This window comes from Dreissena polymorpha, chromosome 7 (genome assembly GCF_020536995.1).
Source record: "Dreissena polymorpha isolate Duluth1 chromosome 7, UMN_Dpol_1.0, whole genome shotgun sequence".
In the NCBI taxonomy this organism is placed as follows: domain Eukaryota; kingdom Metazoa; phylum Mollusca; class Bivalvia; order Myida; family Dreissenidae; genus Dreissena; species Dreissena polymorpha.
The window spans coordinates 74,387,875-74,407,359 of NC_068361.1; the positions used below are offsets into that span (position 1 = coordinate 74,387,875).

General features: G+C 37.7%; 1 protein-coding gene across 5 annotated transcripts in view; it reads left to right on the forward strand.

The window, feature by feature from the left end:
• LOC127839043 (kynurenine--oxoglutarate transaminase 3-like) overlaps window positions 1–14,206 on the forward strand; it is a 62,625-nt gene extending 48,419 nt beyond the window's left edge. For 4 of the 5 annotated variants that reach the window (XM_052367199.1, XM_052367201.1, XM_052367200.1 and 1 more), the window contains 6 exons: window positions 1,500–1,620; window positions 5,207–5,373; window positions 6,143–6,335; window positions 8,533–8,606; window positions 9,178–9,264; window positions 11,027–14,206. In XM_052367199.1, coding sequence (XP_052223159.1) covers window positions 1,500–1,620; window positions 5,207–5,373; window positions 6,143–6,335; window positions 8,533–8,606; window positions 9,178–9,264; window positions 11,027–11,098 — 714 coding nt within the window. In that variant the 3' untranslated portion in view covers window positions 11,099–14,206. Of the gene's footprint in view, window positions 1–1,499; window positions 1,621–5,206; window positions 5,374–6,142; window positions 6,399–8,532; window positions 8,607–9,177; window positions 9,265–11,026 lie in introns of those variants that run through there. The other variant, XR_008030124.1, reaches the window with a different exon arrangement.
• Window positions 14,207–19,485: the final 5,279 nt, after the last annotated feature.

A 19,485-nucleotide genomic window follows, 5' to 3' on the forward strand; every position in this document is an offset into this window, starting at 1 on the left:
CGGATTTTCAATACTGGGCCCGCTGACTCCGCATTTTGAACATGCCCTTGAAGTGTTCGATGTACACAGATCGTAGTCACAGCTATTGTAAACAACATGGCGGACATTTGAGAAAAAGACGCGAACAATAACAATGACTACTTCTATCAAGTTTATTACAGTTTCTTTTACAGTTTCTAGTCATACTATGATACCAGTGTTTTCTGATTATTGAGTTTAATAAAGTTTGTAAAACTTGTTATTCTGCTGTTTTCTTCACAGATACATATTCTGTAAAATATCGCGGTACGTACCGCGATACAGTGTTGCCGTACCACGATATACCGCGGTACGCTCACGGCGTATCGTGACAGCCCTAATAACAACCCCTACACTCTAGTAGGCAAGGGAAAGATGTCCTTAAAAAACCCAACAATCAAGTAGGCAAGATAATAATGTCCTAAACAAACCCAACAATCCTGTAGGCAAGAGAATACATGTCCTTAACAACCCCAACATTCTAGTATGCAAGATAATGCATGTCCTTAACAACCCCAACAATCTAGTAGGCAAGATAATACATGTCCTTTACAACCCCAACAATCCAGTAGGCAAGATAATACATGTCCTTAACAACCCCAACATTCCAGTAGGCAAGATAATACATGTCCTTTACAACCCCAACAATCCAGTAGGCAAGATAATACATGTCACAAACACCCAGTGAAGGTATCTGTCTTGAAATTATTTCCACTTCATTATTCCAATATCATTGATACAATTATTAATGGGCAATTAATTATCTTGTCTTGGAAAAGTGTGAATAGGTTAACTGCCATAAAATGACTTCAATAATGTTACAAATGGCTGAACTAGACATAAGCCAATAATATATTTTTATCCCTGCAGAGAAGGGGTATATTAGAGTCAATCTGTTGGACAGTCTATTGGTTTGTGTGCATAAAATGTAACAAGTTTGTGAATCAAACGTTTTAGAATTTCTCTGTTGATTTAATTTAAAATTGAAATATTTCATCCTTATCAAGTGTTAAAGTCCATTTGTGATATTTCCTAGTTTTTTTGTCTTTGAAAATAGATGACAAAGCGATGGGAAAGGAGTATTTTTTACAGCCTTTTTTAAGTGATGGAATGGAACATTAATTTGCCATCACTATGAAGTGAAGGTGTGCAAAACGATTTTAATTCCTTAGTTATTTGCTTTTTAACATAGCTGACAAATGGTGCAAAGGGATCATTATAGTAATGACTGTGACAAAGCTCTGGTTGCTCAATCAGGGTGAGTACAGTCAGAAATGTTTGAATCAAGTTCTTTAGGTGACTTAATTGTCAACCCTTTACTACATGTGTTGAATATAGACAAGTTTGTATTGTCAAATAATGTGCATATGTTTGATAATGACATTGCTTTCAAAATTAATTTTATTTGGGTCTGAAGTTAACAAACTATTACCTTAACTGTGCCTAACAATTTTGAGCAACCAGACCCTCGTCTTCTTTAGCTGTATCGTAGAGAGGAGCTGGATCTGATAGCAGACCTTTGTAAGCAGCATGACGTCCTGTGTATAGCGGATGAGGTGTATGAATGGATGATCTACAGGGGCCATAAGCATATCAAGATTGGTAGGTGGGGGGCTTCAGCATATCAATATTGGAAGGTAGAGGGCTTAAAGCATATCAAGATTGGTAGGTAGGGGGCTTCCAGCATATCAAGATTGGTAGGTAGGGGGCTTCCAGCATATCAAGATTGGTAGGTAGGGGACTTCCAGCATATCAAGATTGGTAGGTGGGGGGCTTCCAGCATATCAAGATTGGTAGGTGGGGGGCTTCCAGCATATCAATATTGGAAGGTAGAGGGCTTACAGCATATCAAGATTGGTAGGTGGGGGGCTTCCAGCATATTCAGATTGGTACGTAGAGGCTGCCAGCATATCAAGATTGGTAGGTAGGGGGTTTCCAGCATATCAAGATTGGTACATAGAGGCTGCCAGCATATCAAGATTGGCAGGTAGGGGGCTTCCAGCATATCAAGATTGGTAGGTAGGCAGCTTCCAGCATATCAAGATATAGGGAGCTTACAGCATATCAAAAATTGGTAGACAGGGTCTTCCAGCATATCAACATTGGTACATAGGGGTCTTCCAGCATGTTAAGATTGGTACATTGGGGGCTTCCAGCATAGCAAGATTGGTAGGTAGGGGGCTTCCAGCATATCAAGATTGGTACATATGGGTCTTCCAGCATATCAAGATTGGTAGGTAGGGGGCTTCCAGCATATCAAGATTGGTACAAAGGGGTCTTACAGCATATCAACATTGGTACATAGGGGGCTTCCAGCATATCAAGATTGGTAGGTTGATGACTTCCAGCATATCACGATTGGTATGTAGGGGGCTTCCAGCATATCAAGATTGGTAGGTAGGGGGCTTCCAGCATATCAAGATTGGTAGGTAGGAGCTTCCAGCATATCAAGATTGGTAGGTAGGGGGCTTACAGCATATCAAGATTGGTAGGTAGGGGGCTTCCAGCATATCAATATTGGTAGGTAGGGGGCTTACAGCATATCAAGATTGGTAGGAAGGAGCTTCCAGCATATCAAGATTGGTAGGTAGGGGGCTTCCAGCATATCAAGATTGGTAGGTAGGGGGCTTTCAGCATATCAAGATTGGTAGGTAAGGGAATTCCAGCATATCAACATTGGTAGGTAGGGGGCTTCCAGCATATCAAGATTGGTACATAGGGTCTTCCAGCATATCAAGAATGGTAGGTAGGGGGCTTCCAGCATATCAAGATTGGTAGGTAGGGGGCTTCCAGCATATCAAGATTGTCAAGATTGGTAGGTAGGGGACTTCCAGCATTACAAGAATGGTAGGAAGGGGGCTTCCAGCATATCAAGAATGGTAGGTAGGGGGCTTACAGCATATCAAGATTGGTAGGTAGGGGACTTCCAGCATATCAACATTGGTAGGTTGGGGGCTTCCAGCATATCAAGAATGGTAGGTAGGGGGCTTCGAGCATATCAAGATTGGTAGGTAGGGGGCTTCCAGCATATCAAGATTGGTAGGTAGGGGGCTTCCAGCATATCAAGATTGGTAGGTAGGGGGCTTCCAGCATATCAAGATTGGTAGGTAGGGGGCTTCCAGCATATCAAGATTGGTAAGTAGGGGACTTCCAGCATATCAACATTGGTAGGTTGGGGGCTTCCAGAATATCACCATTGGTAGGTTGGGGGCTTCCAGCATATCGAGATTGGTACATAGGGGTCTTTCAGCATATCAAGATTGGTACATAGGGGTCTTCCAGCATATCAAGATTGGTAGGTAGGGGGCTTCCAGCATATCAAGATTGGTAGGTAGGGGGCTTCCAGCATATCAAGATTGGTAGGTAGGGGGCTTCCAGCATATCAAGATTGGTAGGTAGGGGGCTTCCAGCATATCAAGATTGGTAGGTAGGGGGCTTCCAGAATATCACCATTGGTAGGTTGGGGGCTTCCAGCATATCGAGATTGGTACATAGGGGTCTTTCAGCATATCAAGATTGGTACATAGGGGTCTTCCAGCATGTTAAGATTGGTAAAGTGGGTTCTTCCAGCATATCAAGATTGGTACATAGGGGGCTTCCAGCATATCAAGATTGGTAGGTAGGGGGCTTCCAGCATATCAAGATTGGTACAAAGGGGGCTTCCAGCATGTCAAGAATGGTAGGTAGGGGCTTCCAGCATATCAAGATTGGTAGGTAGGGGACTTCCAGCATATCAAGATTGGTACATAGGGGGCTTCCAGCATGTCAAGAATGGTAGGTAGGAACTTCCAGCATATCAAGATTGGTAGGTAGGGGGCTTCCAGCATATCAAGATTGGTAGGTAGGGGACTTCCAGCACATCAAGATTGGTAGGTAGGGGGCTTCCAGCATATCAAGATTGGTAGGTAGGTGGCTTCCAGCATATCAAGATTGGTAGGTAGGGGGCTGCCAGCATATCAAGATTGGTAGGTAGGGGGCTTCCAGCATATCAAGATTGGTAGGTCGGGGGCTTCCAGAATATCAAGATTGGTAGGTAGTGGGCTTCCAGCATATCAAGATTGGTAGGTAGGGGGCTTCCAGCATATCAAGATTGGTAGGTAGGGGGCTTCCAGCATATCAAGATTGGTAGGTAGGGGGCTTCCAGCATATCAAGATTGGTAGGTATGGGGCTTCCAGCACATCAAGATTGGTAGGTAGGGGGCTTCCAGCATATCAAGATTGGTAGGTAGGGGGCTTCCAGATATCAAGATTGGTAGGTAGGGGGCTTTCAGCATATCAAGATTTGTAGGTTGGGGGCTTCCATCATATCAAGATTGGTAAGTTGGGGGCTTCCAGCATGTAAAGATTGGTACATTGGGGGCTTCCAGCATTTTAAGATTGGTACGTTGGGGGCTTCCGGCATGTTAAGATTGGTAAGTTTGGGGCTTCCAGCATGTTAAGATTGGTACATTGGGGGGCTTCCAGCATGTTAAGATTGGTATATTAGGGGCTTCCAGCATGTTAAGATTGGTATGTTGGAGGCTTCCAGCATATTAAGATTGGTACGTTGCGGGCTTCCAGCATGTTTAGATTGGTACATTGGGGGCTTCCAGAATGTTAAGATTGGTATGTAGGGCTGTCATTGTAATACAAGCTTTCACCAAACGTGGTTTAAACTATAATTTATTCTGATAAGAAGCATTCATTTGGTCTTTTCTTTAAGATAACAATTGATTCTACCCATTAAAGACTTGAAAATATCACAGAATCAGACTTTCTGTATTACTGAACTAAATAAATAGGTTTTAACTGTGCTAGCCTAGTATTCAAGGTTAAAATCACAGTGCTACATTTCTCCAGATTTGGAAAGGAATTTAAAAGGAATGTATTAAGGCCTTTAGACCATGTTTCCTGAAAGGTTTATCACAGCAGCAATCTAAACCACGTTGAACTCTTTACCACTCAGACACGCATTTGACACGTTTGAAGTCTCTTCGAAAACCAGTTTTATTAAAGACTTCTTACAATATTCAAATTTTAATGGCTTAATTTCAAACACTAAGATACTGATAAGCAGCAAACAGCATAAAACCTGAACAGACTGCGAGTTACCCGCAGGCTGTTCTGGTTTTAGGCTGGTTGTATATATATAGCCATTTTTACTTTGAATCTAATCAGGAAAGGGTTAAGGTTGTTCTCTGTGTTGCAGCCACCCTGCCAGGTATGTGGGATCGTACCATCACGGTGGGCAGTGCTGGTAAGACATTCAGTGCCACGGGCTGGAAGCTGGGCTGGGCCGTGGGGCCGCAACCTCTCATTAAGACCCTGATGGTGCTTCACCAGAACTCCATCTACACCTGTCCCACTCCCATACAGGTGCGGTGATTTTTGTTAAGCCAGTTTTTTGCAGAAGCACAACTGTTTAGTGTATTTGCATGCATAATAACATATGTTAGTTTGTGTATTTGTATTCATTGTCCATTAAGGTTTTTCAGTCATCATGCATTTTTTAAATGACTTCCCACTTAGGTTCTTCCTGAGAAGATGCTGATGTTGAATGTCATAACGATTTCCGAGCGCAAAAGTCAAGGGAGCACTCAGAGGTCAATTGTCAAATTTAAGAACAGTATAGCTTGACCAGGCTGTAATTTGAAAATATTTCTCATGTGTAATTGGTTTGTTATTGTTTCTTGATTGAAGGTCAAGTTCACACACATAGGTCAAAGATCAAATTTGGTGATAATACAGCTTGTAGCTTCATCATTAATAAATCAATTTTAAATTATGTGTGTAACACCCTAGCTCAAAGGTAGGTCAAAGGTCATATATGTGCACACTATTTAAGAATTCAAACGGCAATTTATAAATTAACAAGCTCTTTAAGAGGTCATGATACGTCTCTGATTATTGTAATCAAAGGTCAAGGTCAAACAGAACTCCTAATTATTGTATTTTTTTGCGTTTGCAACTCTTAAAAAAAATTCAACTCCAAACCATGATTACTCAGACAGTATCTTCATTATATGTCCATGTCAGCGGTGTTATTTGTCATTTTTGTATACATTTTTTTTGTATTTTTGAAATCTGTGCAAATGGTCAAGTAACCAATATGTAAACAAGTCCCGTCAATTCGTCCCTTTCACAGGAGGCTGTAGCGGCTGGTCTTGATTATGAGATATCAGTCTTTGAAGACGAGGAGAAATGTTACCTGAAGTCCCTGGCCCTTAAGGAACTGGCCCCTAAACGAGACGCGCTGGCTCAAGTTCTCACAGAGGTTGGACTGACCCCTACGGTGCCTGAGGCAGGGTACTTTATGATGGCGGATATATCCAAGATCAGTGAGTGATTGATGAGTTCCTCGTAGGCTTGGTGCTTGATGATGGCAGATATATCCAAGATCAGTGAGTGATTGAGGAGTTCCTTTTAGGCTTGGTACTTTATGATTGCAGATATATCAAAGATCAGTGAGTGATTGAGGAGTTCCTTTTAGGCTTGGTACTTTATGATGGCAGATACATCCAAGATCAGTGAGTGATTGATGAGTTCCTTTTAGGTAGCATACTTTATGATGGCAGATATATCCAAGATCAGTGAGTGATTGATGAGTTGCTTTAGGCAGGGTACTTTATAATGGCAGATATATCCAAGATCAGTGAGTAATTTAGGAGTTTCTTTTTGGCAGGGTACTTTATGATGGCAGATATATCCAAGATCAGTGAGTGATTGATGCATTCCTTTTAGGCAGGGTACTTTATGATGGCAGATATATCCAAGATCAGTGACTGATTGATGCATTCCTTTTAGGCTTGGTACTTGATGATGGCAGATATATCCAAGATCAGTGAGTGATTGATGAGTTCCTTTTAGGCTTGGTACTTGATGATGGCAGATATATCCAAGATCAGTGAGTGATTGATGAGTTCCTTTTAGGCTTGGTACTTTATATTGGCAAATATATCCAAGATCAGTGAGTGATTGAGGAGTTCCTTTTAGGCTTGGTACTTTATGATGGCAGATATATCAAAGATCAGTGACTGATTGATGCATTCCTTTTAGGCAGGGTACTTTATGATGGCAGATATATCCAAGATCAGTGAGTGATTGAGGAGTTTCTTTTAGGCTTGGTACTTGATGATGGCAGATATATCCAAGATCAGTGAGTGATGGATGAGTTCCTTTTAGGCTTGGTACTTTATGATGGCAGATACATCCAAGATCAGCGAGTGATTGATGAGTTCCTTTTAGGCAGCATACTTTATGATGGCAGATATATCCAAGATCAGTGAGTGATTGATGAGTTGCTTTAGGCAGGGTACTTTATAATGGCAGATATATCCAAGATCAGTGAGTAATTGAGGAGTTTCTTTTAGGCTGGTACTTTATGGTGGCAGATATATCCAAGATCAGTGACTGATTGATGCATTCCTTTTAGGCTTGGTACTTGATGATGGCAGATATATCCAGGATCAGTGAATGATTGAGGAGTTCCTTTTAGGCAGGGTACTTTATAATGGCAGATATATCCAAGATCAGTGAGTAATTGAGGAGTTTCTTTTAGGCTGGTACTTTATAATGGCAGATATATCCAAGATCAGTGAGTAATTGAGGAGTTTCTTTTAGGCAGGGTACTTTATGATGGCAGATATATCCAAGATCAGTGACTGATTGATGCATTCCTTTTAGGCTTGGTACTTTATGATGGCAGATATATCCAGGATCAGTGAATGACTAATGAGTTCCTTAAAGGCAGGGTACTTTATGATGGAAGATATATCCAAGATCAGTGAGTGATGGATGAGTTCCTTTTAGGCAGGGTACTTTATGATGGCAGATATATCCAAGATCAGTGAGTGATTGAGGAGTTCCTTTTAGGCAGGGTACTTTATGATGGCAGATATATCCAAGATCAGTGAGTGATTGAGGAGTTCCTTTTAGGCAGGGTACTTTATGATGGCAGATATATCCAAGATCAGTGAGTGATTGAGGAGTTCCTTTTAGGCTTGGTACTTTATGATGGCAGATACATCCAAGATCAGTGAGTGATTGAGGAGTTCCTTTTAGGCTGGTACTTTATGATGGCAGATATATCCAAGATCAGTGAGTGATTGATGGATTTGTTTTTTATTACATAAACTATAAGTTGATCAATAATTTCAATTGATCCTTATCAAATAACAAACATACATTTTAAAGATTTTTCAGCTTTTTGAGTACAATGCATACATTCTTGTTTTTGTAATCTTTCATAAAAATTGGCATTTTACAAAACTTCAAACAAATTCCTTCAATTTGCCATTTGCCAAAATGTATGTTTGACCCTCTTTTCCATTTATTGAAGGTTTTTTGAAGTAATAAATTAATAGATTTTTACCACAATTATATTTACCAAGAATCTGCAAAATCAGTCCATCCGGATTGAGAAGCAAAAACTGGTCAAGCTATTATAATTCTAATGTATGCAATGAATGTCAATGTAGGCCTTGACAAAACCTGAGTGCAAGAGTGCCTCACATACCATATTGTTGTCCATTTCAGATGTAGATATCCCAGATGATGGCACAGATGACCCGTTTGACTTTAAGTTTATACGCTGGATGACCAAGAACAAGGTGAGTGGAGAGATTTTATGTCTCATTGCAAGAAAAGATGTCCGGAAATGATGACAATACCTGGCAGGCTTCGTACCCGCTCAGGTCATGTTTACATTCAAATGTTTCTACAGTCAACACAATCTGTATCGTGCCCATAGTTTGAGTATTGACCTTCAAAATATAACCTTGACCTTTGAGAAATGGACAGAGGCCTTGCACAATATGTGTTAACCACATTGGGAACATTAGTGAAGCTCAATCGACTACATCTAAAATCTTGTGTGAAAATCCAGTACTATTAAACTACTGTTGAAAGTCTGCACTATACTTCAAACAATTGAATAGTACATTTAAGAAGTTGAGTTGCATATAAATGGTAATCTAGTCAATAGATTTTTGCTTTCCACACTTTGGGAATTTAAATGATACATGTAATAACATTTTTGTGTAATCACAGGTGTTGATATTCATGAAAACATTTTTCAGTGATTATACCTTTAAGCGATAATATAATATACATGTATACATGTTAGTTTTGATGAATATTTTCTTATTTCATACAACTTTAATGTCTTACTGCGTGTTACAGAAACTGTCAGCTATTCCACCCACAGCTTTCTACAGCCAGGAACACAAGCATCTGGGAGAGAAGTTTGTGAGATTCTGCTTCATTAAGGTAACTGGAACATTTATCTTGTTATTGAACTTTTGACAAGTTTTCATTGACATGAAAAAGACTGGACTCGATTGTTTTATGGATATGTTTTGTTTGGAACATTCGTATAATAACAATAATGGCTTCTTTCATGTTCATGCCGTTGCTGAATTCTGATTGTATAATCCCCTCACATGACCTGTTTTTCATTTTTTAATGAATCCACTATGTATGCAAATTAACTAATAAATATCCATGACCTTACTACTTTTTTATCAACAAGTGTCCAAATGATTCAACAAATGATGCGAATCTTAACAAAATTTTAATTTGTCAAATAGCAAAATGACATCAAAGTTTGGCGCCAACACCATATAGCTTCAACAAAAAGGAATAAAACAACTGAAACAAGATTAATAAGCCAGAGTATAGAAGTGCGTTGTGACAATATGATTGTTAAAATTACAACTTATAAATTAATATCATTTGACCCCTATTGAAATGGAGGTCACTAGGTCAAGGTTACTGTCACAATAAGAGTGAAAATTGTTTCCGATCAATAACTTGTTAACGGAGAGACTGATTGGCTTGATACTTCCCATGTGCATTGGTGTGGAAGTAGATGGCCCCTATTGAAATTGGAGTCACTAAGTCAAAGGTGAAAGGTCACTGTCACACTAAGTGTGAAATCGTTTTTGACATATAACTCGTCAACTGATTCACCAATTGGCTTGATACTTCCAATGTGCATTGGCCTTGGACAGTAAATGACCTATATTGGAATTGGGGTCACAAGGTCAAAAGTCAAGGTCACTGTCACAATTGGTGTGAAAATAGTTTCTGATCAATAACTCTTCAACAAATTGACTTATTTGCTTGATACTTCACATTTACATTGGCCTTGGGCAGTAGATGACCCCTATTAATGCTTACCACTGACTGCCGACTGAGTTTATCTAAATTTGAGTCTTTTCCATGATTATCTACTAAATCGGCGACATCTATTTTTGGAAAGAGAATTGATTATGGCTGACTTTCTCATTCAGCAAGAATGAATTGATTTTATTTGATCATTATTACATCACTAGTTATAATACTATAATGTTCTCAACCCATTTACTATAACGATGATTTAACAGAAGTGCATAATTCTGTGTCAACTAAAAACTTATTTAAGTGGTTAAGTCACTAATATGATAAGATTAACTCTTATGGTCAGTTTTGATGCAAAAAATCCTGTGTCAAGGCCCAGTTTGTGGGGGCATCTGTCTCAGACCTTGGAGCTCTTGTAAGAATTAAAATGATTTTTTTTGCAATAATGGTAGGAATAACTGCACATTATTTATTCATAAACACTGTGGGTTATATGCAAATTAATTTATTTTGTCCCACACAGTTCATACAGAAAACCGGGCTGTTTGTAAAGTTTTGTCCCAGATATGCAGTCCAAAAAGGCTAATCAAGAAAAACACTTTCCGCCAAGAGTGGGTTTTTTATTAGGAAGAAAATTCTTTTAAATTAAAAATTTACAAAAAGCTGAAAGTGTCGTCCCTGATTAGCCTTTGTGGACTGCACAGGTTAATCTTGGACGACATTTTATGTACATCCATTTAACCCGGTTTTCAATCTTGGACGACATTTTATGTACATCCATTTAACCCGGTTTTCAATCTTGGACTACATTTTATGTACATCCATTTAACCCGGTTTTCTCAGAGTGCAGCTCATATATTCTTATTTTTGTTTATTAAGCAAATAATTTTATTCTAATACTACATTTCAGAAAGATGAAACGTTAGAAGCAGCTGCAAAGGTTCTCAGAGATTGGAAAAAAGAACTGGATCAGAAGAGCTGAGTTCTGTATCACCTGGAAGCTCATTATTAATGTCTTATCCCCTCTGAGCTCTCTGTTACCTAGAAGCTTATTGAATATGTAGACTTTTTCTCCAAAATAACAAGAATCAACAAATATATAACATATTTATGAGTGTGTAATATCATGCTTTAATATTGAACGTTCATCTTTGCTCAAAGTCATAGTGACAGGTATTAAGAATGTCTATAAAAAAGGTTTTCATGGTAATTTCCTGTTATCTTTTAAGAAAGCTGAATTAAAATTATCACTGTTGAAAATGATATATACAGAATAACTGGTTACTGCTATATCGTTTTGTTATATATCAGATGATTCTTAGATTAAAGAAATAGAAAGGCTGGCTGAGCAATTCTTTCTTCGTGCTTAGCCTGATATTTTATAAAATGTGTCTTGTTTTGAGAAAACTGGGCTTAATTCATGTGCGTAAAGTGTCGTCCCAGATTAGCCTGTGCAGTCCACAACAGGCTAATCAGGGACAACACTTTCCGCTTTAATGGTATTTTTAGTTTCAAGGAAGTACCTCCTTACTGAAAATCAAGTTTAGGCGGAAAGTGTCGTCCCTGATTAGCCTGTGCGCACTGCACAGGCTTATCTGGGACGACACTTCACGCACACGAATTAAGCCCAGTTTTCTCAGAACAAGACGCAAATGATATTGCAGTTACTGGCTTTACCTGTTTGTATCATACCTTTATGCACCCATTTTTAAAGAAATAATTAAAACAATTGTTTTTACTTTTGGCTGTAATGTATCTGTTGTGTGACTTTTGAGGTGTGTTTGCATTACCTCATAAGCACTTGCACTGAATTAATACTTGTAAAATACAATTTTTGCTTATTTTGTTGCTTTTTGTGTCTAAAAGGCAGTATCATCCTGGGTTTGTTCTTCATAAGAATGTTTGTTTTTCCTCCGAACATTTCTGAATTTGCATATTTGTCATGGTGCTGTGGTGATTTTTGGAAGCTTTTTTTAAATAAATGTAATTATTTCCTTACAATAGTCTTCTGGTGATTTTTAAAGAAGGCTCACAGACACTTCAGACTATTAAGGAACAATATATGTGCTGTAATATATTATATATGATAGTGTAAGTAATCTCATGTGTTATATATTATAGATGATATTTAACTTATTTCTTTGCAAGTGTTTTATTACTAGGTAATATGTACTGCTTTTAGCAATACTCACTTGTTTTATAAAAATCCAATGGATATTTACATAGATATTTATAGATATTTACAACAAAAATGCATTAAACATAAATTTTAATGTATAATTAAGCCAAACATTATTTTTGTTGACATAGATTGAGTTGGACTATATTGCTGACATTGTAACTTTTTGTGAATAACAATATATTATACATGATTTAAACAGTATATTTTTTATAAATAATAATGATCCCCTTATGGTAATTTTTATAAAGTAACTGCGTTTTGAAATAACCATGCAGTTTTCCTGCAGTTTTGTTGGTGCTTTGTTTTAAAACATAAGTTTTTTTGTGAGTTTGGTGACTTTTTATGTTGTTTTTGCCCTGTCTATTGGTTTGGTTGTTTGCGTCAAACTTTAACATTTACCATAACTTTTGCAATATTAAAGATAGAAACTTGATATTTGGCATGCATATGTGTATCTCATGGAGCTGCACATTATGAGTGGTGAAAGGTCAAGGTCAAATATATGGGGGACAAAGTGTTTTACAAACACATCTTGTTTATTATTGTATTTATATGCATTGATGTGCTCAGGTTTTTTATAATATTGTCTTGCCAGATGAATCATTGTAAATGGATTATATTTATGAATCTTGTTCCAATATATCCTCAACACAAATCTGACAATCGGAATAGCCCAGCAACATTAACTTAACCCATTTATGCCCAGCGTCTAGAAAAAAGGCCTTGGCAATTTTTTACCAGCGTAGACCCAGATAAGATGCCGCATGATGCGGCGTCTCATCTGGGTCTGCGCTGTTTGCTTAAAGGAATTTCTGAAAGAAATATTATAAATATACAAATAAATATACTAGACATCTCTAATTTTGGAAATTAATTGATCCAATTTACAATGATGGGAGAGTCCACTTGGCATAAATGGGGTAAGATTGGTCCTGAAGGGACTCTACCTCTGATATAGCAGTTGTCATATCAGACATAAAGTGCTCCAAGTATGGTTAAATCATTTTACCCAATATAAGTTTGTGGTAGTTATCTTAATGAATATGGCCAGATTGCTAAACCCCACAATAAATAATATGCATGATGATGTATGAGCAACCTTATACCTTGTGAACACTTGAATGATATTTATTTATTTATATTTAAAGATTCATGCCTTAGTAATTTAATGGTTTTAAGCAGATACACCAATTAATTGTAACAGATACAAGCATTGTATTGCCAACAGTTTAAAAATTGGTTTTGTCCTGTTTTTGCATTCATATTTTCTGGTGCAGACTAATAATTGTTGCACAGAGTAGTGTTGAATATAGATTAGTTTATCAATAGAGGTATTCCAAATAATGTCATGTTACAAGTCTCATTTGACCTTAACCTTGGATCTTGTGACATCAACATTAATTAATTGGCGAGTTCATTCCCTCCGAAGTAATAATCATACAAATTCTTTAGATATCATGCGGATAGGAATGCTCTACAGCAGCCAATTGTTATCCCTTGACCACTTAGATATGTATTTTCACACATTTGTAGTCCCTTTGAAAAATTATATGTAACTTAAGACCTTTCTTATTAGATTAAAGTTTTCAAAGCTTCATTTCCAAACCTGAGATACTGATGAGCAGCAAACAGCATAAAACTGAACAGACTGCAAGTTACTGGTAGGCTGTTTTGGTTTTATGCTGTTTGGACATAGCCATTTTTACTTTGCTAATAAGTGGGAAAGGGATAGATCTGGATAACTTATCCAGCAGTTAACTTTTGGTTATCTCCAATTTTAGGATATTTTTTGGTAAGAGATTGTATAAAAAAATAGATATCAGAACAGGTGTACGTTTTGGTTACGTTTTAGATTTAGCCAAGGTATTTGACTTTGGTTATCTTTATCCGAATAAAGGTTATCTTTTGGATTGGCTTAAGTTATCCATATTTATACAATTGGCTGCAGATGGTTTATCCAACTAACTGATGGGCAGGTAAAATGCAATACACTACTGATTCTTTGAAGGGAAGCATTATAATGATGACAACCCAGATATTCCAATTGACCTTATCAGATATGATTTGGTTTGGGCATAAACATGTGTTTATAAATATTTTGTTGGGCTTGATTTTTCACCATTTTTAACAGTATTTCAATCATATTACCAATCCGTTATTCACCAATTCACACTTTTCATGGGTTAACTGGTTTTACTAGCACTATGGCACGTACTTATGCAAGTAACTGACAACTGTACTACTTGACTGAGAAGTAGGGGGAGAATGGCCATAGAAAGGATTTCAAGACCAACCCTCACACAAGTTTTATGGCTGGGAACTTAGAAAATAAAAACAGCTTGACACTGAACATCTGATAACTACACAACTGACTCTGTGCATGTGTTATAGACTTATTTATCGAGTCAGTAATATAAACTCCTCCATCCTCCATCTGTGAAAACGGTTTTTTATGCATGTGCAAAGTGTTGTCCAAGATTAGGCTCTGCAGTCCGCACAGGCTACAACACTTTCTGCTTTTATTATATTTTTCGTTTAAAGAAATTCTCTTCTTGGCAAAAATCTAGTTTAGGCAGAAAGTGTTGTCCCTGCTTACCCTGTGTGGACTGCACAGGCTAATCTGAGACGACACTTAACGCACATGCATTAAACCCCCTATTAACAGAGAATGGCACATATAATCTGACTGATGAAGACATACAATACAACAGTGGAGTGATACCTTTTAAAAAATTTAGTACATATTCTTCGCCGATGGTAATTAGAACATACTCAATTATGAAAAAGTAGTACAATAAAAAATTACATTACACAGTAAAAAAAAGTGTTCTTATTTATTTTCTAGAAACCATAGGCTGTAAGCTCAACTTAAACAAGATTACAACCACTGTTTATATACATTCAATTTATGAAATGCTAGGATAAACCTCACCGGCCTCATTCTAAGCATATCATTTGTAAACTGCTGTTTCAACTAAAACCGTCCAAATATACAGCAGCACAAAACATACGTATACGCATTTGCATTAATATTCCAACACATTCGCATTCTAGTTTGTAAGCAGCTCAACTGAATTTAAAACAAGAGGGCCATGATGGCCCTGTATTGCTCCACTGCTGAAAAAAAGGCTGAAACAAATATTCTCTGCATGTGCAAATACTTAAATATAGGCCCTATTTAAGCACATGTACACTTTTGTGACCCCCGGGGCTGGGTAAAATTTAACCCCAGGGGCATAATTTGAGCAAACTTTGTAGAGGACTACTATATCTCACTACATACAAAATATGGTAGCCCTAGGTCCTAGAGTTAAGGACAAGAATATTTTTAAAGTTTTCACAAAATAAGCAAGATATAAGCATATATAATGTTCAATTTTGTGACCCAAAGGGCATAATTTGAACAAACTTGGTAGAGGACTATAAGATGTTACTGCATACCAAATCTGGTAGCCATAGTCCGCATGGTTTTCGACAAGAAGTTTTTTTAAAAGATTTCACAAAATAGGCGCTTTATAAGCGTTTATTCAATTTTGTGACCACCCCCCCCCCCATTTTTTGAACAAATTTGGTAGAGATTTATTAGATGTCACTACATACCAAATTTGGTAGAGATTTATTAGATGTCACTACATACCAAATTTGGTAGCCCTAGGTCCAATGGTTATGGACAAAATGATTTTTAAAGTTTACACAAAAAAATAGGCCCCATATAAGCGTATGTTCAGTTTTTGTGACCCCCCCCCCCCCCCCCCCCCACGGGCAGGGTCAAATTTGACCCAAGGGGCATAATTTGAACAAACTTGGTAGAGAACTATTATATGTCACTACATACCAAATTTGGTAGCCCTATGCCTTATGGTTAAGGACAAGAAGTTTTTAAAGTTTTCACAAAATAGGCGCTTTATAAGAATATAATTGATTTTGTGGCCCCCAGGGCAGGTCAAATATGACCCCTGGGGAATAATTTGAACAAACTAAGAAGAGGACTATACAATGTCACTACATATCAAATTGTGTAGCCCTAGGCCTAATGGTTATGGACAAGAATTTTTTTTAAGTTTTCACAAAATAGGCATTATATAAGCATATGTTCAATTGTGTGGCCCCCGGGACAGGGTCAAATATGACCCCAGGGATAAAATTTGAACAAATTTGGTAGAAGACTTAGAATGTCACTACATACCAAATTTGATAGCCCTAGGCCGCATGGTTATGGACACGTAGATTTTTGAAGTTTTCACAAAATAGGCCTTATATAAGCATAAGTTTAATTGTGTGACATCCCGGGGCAGAGTCAAATTTGACCCCAGGGATAAAATTTGAACAAATTTGGAGAGGACTATTAGATTGTACTACATACCAAATTTGATAGCCCTAAGCCCGATGGTTATTGACAAGAAGATTTTTAAAGTTTTCACAAAATAGGCCTTATATAAGCATATGTTCAATTTTGTGACCCCTGGGCAGGGTCAAATTTGACCCAAGGGGCATAATTTGAACAAACTTGGTAGAAAACTATAAGATGTCACTACATACCAAATTTGGTAGCCCTAGGCCCAATGGTTATGGACAGGAGATTTTTAAAGTTTTCACAAAAAAAAACCTTTATAAGCATATATTCAATTTTGTGACCCCCGGGGCAGTTTCAAATTTGACCCCAGGGGCATAATTTGAACAAACTAAGAAGAGAATATTACATGTCACTACATACCAAATTTGGTAGCCCTATGCCATATGGTTATGGACAAGTAGATTTTTGAAGTTTTCCCACAATAGGCCTTATATAAGCATATGTTCAATTTTGTGACCCTCGGGGCAGGGTCAAACTTGACACCAGGGGCATAATTTGAACAAACTTGGTAGAGGACTATAAGATGTCACTACATACCATATTAGGTAGCCCTAGGCCCAATGGTTATGGACAAAAAGATTTTTAAAGTTTTCACAAAATGAAATTTTGTGACCCCCGGGGCAGTTTCAAATTTGACCCCAGTAGCATAATTTGAACAAACTAAGAAGAGAACTAATACATGTCACTACATACCAAATTTGGTAGCCCTATGCCATACAGTTATGGACAGGTAGCTTTTAAAGTTTTCACAAAATTGGCCTTATATAAGCATATGTTCAATTTTGTGACCCTCTGGGCAGGGTCAAACTTGACCCCATGGGCATAATTTGAGCAAACTTGGTAGAGGACTATTATATGTCACTACATACCAAATTTAGTAGCCCAAGGTCAAATGGATATGGACATGTAGATTTTTTAAGTTTTCACAAAATAAGCACTTTATAACCATATATAATTTTGTGACCCCGGGGCAGTTTCAAATTTGACCCCAGAGGCATAATTTGAACAAACTTGGTAGAGAACCATAAGATGTCACTACATACCAAATTTGGTAGCCCTAGGCCCAATGGTTATGGAAAAAAAGTTTTTAAAGTTTTCACAAAATAGGCCTTATATAAGCATATGTTAAATTTTGTGACCCCCGGGGCAGGGTAAAATTTGACCCCAGGGGCATAATTTGAACAAACTTGGTAGAGAACTATAAGATGTCACTACATAACAAATTTGGTAGCCCTAGGCCCAATGGTTATGGACAAGTAGATTTTTGAGGTTTTCCCACGATAGGCCTTATATAAGCATATGTTCAATTTTGTGACCCTGGGGGCAGGGTCAAACTTGACCCCAGGGGCATAATTTGAACAAACTTGGTAGAGGACTATAAGATGTCACTACATACCAAATTTGGTAGCCCTTGGCCCAATGGTTATGGACAAAAAGGTTTTTAAAGTTTTCACAAAATAAGCCCTATATAAGCATATATTCAATTTTGTGACCCCCGGGCAGTTTCAAATTTGACCCCAGGGGCATAATTTGAACAAACTAAGAAGAGAACTAATACATGTCACTACATACCAAATTTGGTAGCCATATGCCATACAGTTATGGACAAGAAGTGTTTAAAATTTTCACAAAAAAGGCCTTATATAAGCATATGTTCAATTTTGTGACCCTCGGGGCAGGGTCAAACTTGACCCCACGGGCATAATTTGAGCAAACTTGGTAGAGGACTATAAGATGTCACTACATACCAAATTTGGTAGCCCTAGGCCCAATGGTTATGGACAAGTAGATTTTTAAAGTTTTCACAAAATAAGCACTTTATAACCATATATTCAATTTTGTGACCCCCTGGGCAGTTTCAAATTTGACCCCAGAGGCATAATTTGAACAAACTAAGAACAAAACTATTACATGTCACTACATACCAAATTTGGTAGCCCTATGCCATACAGTTATGGACAAGAAGTTTTTAAAGTTTTCACAAAAAAGGCCTAATATAAGCATATGTTTAATTTTGTGCCCCTCGGGGCAGGGTCAAACTTGACCCCAGGGGCATAATTTGAACAAACTTGGTATAGGACTATAAGATGCCACTACATACCAAATTTGGTAACCCTAGGCCCAATGGTTATGGACGAGAGTATTTGTAAAGTTTTCACAAAATAAACCCTATATAAGCATATGTTCAATTTTGTGACCCCCGGGGCAGGGTCAAATTTGACCCCAGGGGCATAATTTTAACAAATTTGGTAGAGGACTATTAGATGTCTCTACATACCAAATTTGATAGCCCTAGGCCCAATGGTTATGGACGAGTAGATTTTGAAAGTTTTCACAAAATAGGCCTTATATAAACAAATTTTCAATTTTGTTACCCCCGGGGCAGGGTCAAATTTGACCCCAGGGACATAATTTAAACGAATTTGAAAGAGGTTCACCCCAGGAACATTCATAAGAAATTTCATCAGAATTTGACCACAGTTGTTTAGGAGAAGATGTTTAAAGGAAAAGTTAAAGCACGGACGGACGGACGCACGCACGCACGCACGACGGACACATGACCATGATATAAGCCCTGCTGGCCTTTGGCCAGTGGAGCTAAAAACAGTTTCATTCGGAAGGATCATATGGATATTGAATTTAATTAGATTCTTAAACCTTTCTGCAATTAACTATTACTGTCTGCATTTACAAACTTAGTTTTGATTCTAAAAGTTTCGTGACCGGGTCAACACTCATGCAAACGTTTTACTGGACTTGTTGACATTTTCAATTTTACAGTGTGCATTGGCCTATTTTTAACATGACAAAGTCAGAAGATGTGAAGATTACC